The 4,415-nt window shown below is 50.7% G+C and overlaps 1 protein-coding gene across 1 annotated transcript; it reads left to right on the top strand.

Annotated features, from left to right (window-relative positions):
- The first annotated feature begins 527 nt into the window (after nucleotides 1-527).
- LOC105887109 lies at nucleotides 528-1,058 on the top strand. Its single transcript, XM_012805994.1, has one exon. It carries the CDS (start codon nucleotides 559-561, stop codon nucleotides 919-921), a length of 363 nt encoding a protein of 120 aa, XP_012661448.1. The 5' UTR covers nucleotides 528-558; the 3' UTR covers nucleotides 922-1,058.
- Nucleotides 1,059-4,415: the final 3,357 nt, after the last annotated feature.

The following is a 4,415-nucleotide window of genomic DNA, read 5'->3' as shown; positions in this document are numbered from 1 at the left end:
AATTTTGTCATGCATTAAAATTAAAAATTGCTTTTAGAAAACCCTACAATATATATTTTTTAAAAAGGAAACATAAAACCCCATTTGTTTTATGTTAAAGGCAACATAAAACCCTGGGGAAGCGCCCACACAGCTGGGAGACTGGTTGTTTGTCTGCATTTCAGCTTCCTGCGTGCCAAGCAAGTCCCCTTTTGCTCCCCGGAGCTCCAGCTAGCGGCTGGCGCTTCCGCCCCCGCGGGCCACCCGTCTGGTTGCCATGGAAACGAGCCTTGCTGCGCAGACTTTGGCATGGGAGGGTTGGGAGCTGCATCTTGGAGATCCAACCTCTGCAACAGGCTGGGGGTGGAAGGAGGAGCCAGGGGAAGCTGCTCCTACGCTGAGAGGCTTAGCAGACCCTGCAGAGGCCCCCTATCCCGCTGACTCCGCCCCCCGCCGCCCCCACCCCAGGTGGTAGAAATATAGCCGCAGCCGGGTCTACCGCCCACAGCGCTCGGACCCCACCCGGCCTGGACTTGACTGCTCAGACCCAACTGACCGATCTGCCCGTGTTCTACGCCAATGGCTGACGGGCTTTTTCAGCGCAAACCCTGGGGTTCCGAGCAAATTCGCCCGGACCCCGACCCCGAGTCCGAAGGCCTGTTTGACAGACCTCCCCCGGAAGAACCCCCCGCAGCCCGCGCGCCCAAGTCCGCGTCGGCTGGCAGGAAGGCTGGTCGGCGCGCCCCTGGGAGGGCGCAGGGTGCCCGCGCCGGGCAGACCTCGAAGGCCGCCGCACGCCCCCTGCCCAAGGAGGAGGAGCCTCCACTGGACGAGGGCTGCTATCTCGACCATTTTCCTCACCTCTCCATCTTCATCTACGCGGCCATCGCCTTCTCCATCACCTCCTGCATCTTCACCTATATCCACTTACAGCTTGCCTGAGTGGTTAGGGCGGGACGGGGTGGACGCAGGGCCGAGCGGGAAGGGAAGGAGAATAAAGGGCTCAGTATTTTGTGTTTTGGAAAAGCGCTGCGCCCCGTTCATCTAGCTTTCAGTGCTTGCGTCTTTCCTTCCCTGTTGTCGCTGCCTCTTCCGTTGTACTATCGCCTGTTGTCACTCTCTTTGTCCAGTTGTTCATCAGTAGGAAGGTCCAAAGGAGCTGCCGACAATGAAATAAGGGTGCTATTTGTACCTGCAGTTGGGGTCTGGGGCACAGTCAGGCCCCAACGTTTAGAATTCCCAGGTGCGATTGAACCCCGTTTATAATTAGGATAATGTCCCGGTACCCTACTATTTTGTGACGTGGGGGCACTTGCAAGAAGCCCATGGTTTTGTGTTTGGGGGTCACAGAGCACGTCCAACCTTCTGTAAGTGATGAGCCAGACCTGGGCCCGTGGCCTTCCAGAGGGGGCCCAGTGGGGAGGGTTGGCAGCCACCCCTGAGCTGGGTCGGAGCCCTGTGATGCTGCATCACTCCCGCGAAGAGTCGGCTGTGTCCCAGAGTTGGTGCTGGCCAAGGGAGGAGGACCGAGCGCGCAGCTCCAGCACACGGTGAGTAGCGTTTGTTTGGGAATCATGCTGCGACCCTGCGGGCTTGGACTGAACCGGACTGTGCTTTTTTCCGCCTTAGACTTTGCTGCCGCTTCTAAGCAGAGCCGAGATCCATAGCGGGAGGAGAGGGACGTCGTGGGAGCTGTGGCTGCAGACCCTCCTGGATGCAGGTCCGGAGCTCGCCAGCTCCGCAGTATGAGACTCTGGGGACCCTGGCTGGAGTCCACGAGACGGCTGTCCTTGACTCTGGGAAGGCTTCATTTTGGCCCGGTGCTTTTCTGGATCTGTGGGACTCAAGACTAAGGGGCTGAAGGATTTGTCATTGACAAGAGTTAGTGCTGGAAAGCCACCTGACCCCAGGGGGTTTGTCATCTCAGAGTCAATACCAGAATATCGACCCTGGCAGGTTGACTGTGAGCCACCTGCCATCTCTGTTTACTCATAAATGTTAAATGTCAAAACGCAGCGCTGTCACACTGCATATACTTTACGTGGAAATGTCTGTATTTGTGGTACCTGTGATGGAATAAATCACCTCTTTTTTCAGTCTCCTCTATATTCAGCTCTCCATTAATTTCCAACTGTGCAGTGGCCCCTGCCAAACTTCTTAGTCTGCTCCAAACATAACCCGGTAATCTTCACTATATCCCTCCACTTTAAGATATAGCATCTCCCTCCGCTGAATAGCTCTACAGACCCTTCAGGGGGCTTCATCCATGTCAGGTCCCTACAGTTTACCAGCATCCAATCCCACCATCCCCGACAGCTGCAGGTCTGCCACCATACCACTGCAGCATTACCTATAGCCCCACCATATTTTGTCCCCTCCTACCTCCATTATCTAGATGCTTCTGGACCAGTACAGTTGCCTGACTAATCTCTGAAATTCCCCCCAATCCACCAAGCCTGGATCTTCATAAATTCGGTGTTTTCCAATATCAGGGCCTTGACTTCCTATAATCCCATATCACCATGTGCCTTGATACCTTGCCCCTCTGCACTTTATTTTAGTGCCACAAGTGTGATACCCATTGTTCCTTAATGTCAGCCTGTGTTTTATAGCCACAGTTTACAACCATTCTCCCCAACAAGCAGTGGCATTATTCTCCAAAATCATATTTCCAAGATACCACAATGTGTATCTCCCACTATTTTCCAGCTTTAAATCTTGGATATTGGATCCTCTACTATCTCTTAGTATTGACTACCCACTGAATCCCAATACATGACCTGGTGTTTCCCAAACATTTGATCTCATTGTTTCCCATTCACACATTCCCTATTATCTCCTTCCCTTATATGGTCCTTCAGTGACTACTCAGTATCCTTCCCCCAGCTAATCCCCTCATAACAGACTCCTCCCCCTACTCTCAAAATCACAGATCCCTATTTCTCAACATTTGATGTATTGCCCCACAATATCACAACCCTTTTTGTGCTTCCAAACCTGGGCCTCCGTTTTCCAGCCTAAATTCCAACATGTAGTTTCTATGACTATGCGGCTATCAGAAGCTATTGACTCTGCAGTTTGTTGTTGTTGTTGTTGTTGTTCGTTTTTTAGATAGAATCTCACTGTGTTTCTGTGTAGAGTGCTGTGTCATCACAGCTCACAGCAACCTCAAACTCTTGGGCTTAAGAGATTCTCTTGCCTCAGCCTCCCAAGTAGCTGGGACTACAGGTGCTTGCCACAATGCCGGCTATTTTTGGTTGTAGTTGTCATTGTCATTTGGCAGGCCGGGGCTGGATTCGAACCTGCCAGCTCTGGTTTATGTGGCTGGTGTCCTAGCCACTGAGCTACAGGCACCAAGCTGCCTCTGCAATCTTAATGTTGGTTTTGGTATTCTCATAAATATCCAGCCCCAATTGAATCTCTTATTTCAGGAGTCATTGCATTGTTCCCTTAAAACTTGATTAACTATCTCCTTCATATTGTAATGCAGTCTTCATTAACATTAATCTCATCACTGCTGTCCTCAATATTAGACTCACTCCAGCCTCAAAATTCAATCACTTTCTTCCCTTATCCCCATATTCTCTATCAACAGATTACTTTTTCTCAGACTTGGTACTCACTGTCCAGGAAATTTTTAGTTCCATAGACCTCCAAAGGTTTGGCCAACATTTTTTTTTTTTTTGGAGACAGAATCTCCCTCTGTCACCTAGGTAGAGTGCCATTGTATCATAGCTCACAGCAACCTCAAAGTCTTGGGTCAAGTGACCCTCTTGCCTCAGCCTCCAGAGTAGCTGGGACAACAGGTGCCACCACAACACCCTGCTATTTGTTTTTGTTTTTATAGACAGGGGTCTCACTCTTGCTCAGGCTGGTCTCAAACTCCTGAGCTCAAGCAATCTATCCACTTCCACCTCCCAGAGTGGTAGGATTACAGGCGTGAGACACCACGCCCAGCCTAGACCGGCATTTTCTAACCAGTATTAAATTTCTACTACTCTCCCATCAGCCTCATGTTTCTCTTTAGCATCATGTTGGGTCTGAGCTGCCCAATTTTCCTCATATAGTTTAAGTACCCCAGGATATGAGGGCATATATTCCCCCCCCCCCGCCCACCTAAATTTCAGTTACTGCTTCCCTCCTTAGTTGTCTTCTAATATCTAAGCTTCCATTAAGAAGTTCCCTTGTCCAAAATATCAAGCCATGGGCAGTGCCTGTGGCTCAAAGGAGTAGGGCACTGACCCCAAATGCTGGAGGTGGTGGGTTCAAACCCAGCCCCAGCCAAAAACTGCCTTTACCTAGGCAGTAGAGTGCAATCTTAATTGCACTCTCTTTACCTATCCTGCCAGTATTAATGGACAGACTTTCAGGGTTTGACTATAAAAATGAACAGACATGGGTGGCACCTGGGCTCAGAGGAGTAGGGCGCTGGCCCC

This window comes from Otolemur garnettii, unplaced genomic scaffold, assembly GCF_000181295.1.
Source record: "Otolemur garnettii isolate 467f Iridium unplaced genomic scaffold, OtoGar3 scaffold00046, whole genome shotgun sequence".
Lineage (NCBI taxonomy): Eukaryota > Metazoa > Chordata > Mammalia > Primates > Galagidae > Otolemur > Otolemur garnettii.
Note: the sequence above shows the minus strand (reverse complement) of the source record. Positions and strands in the feature narration are given on the sequence as shown.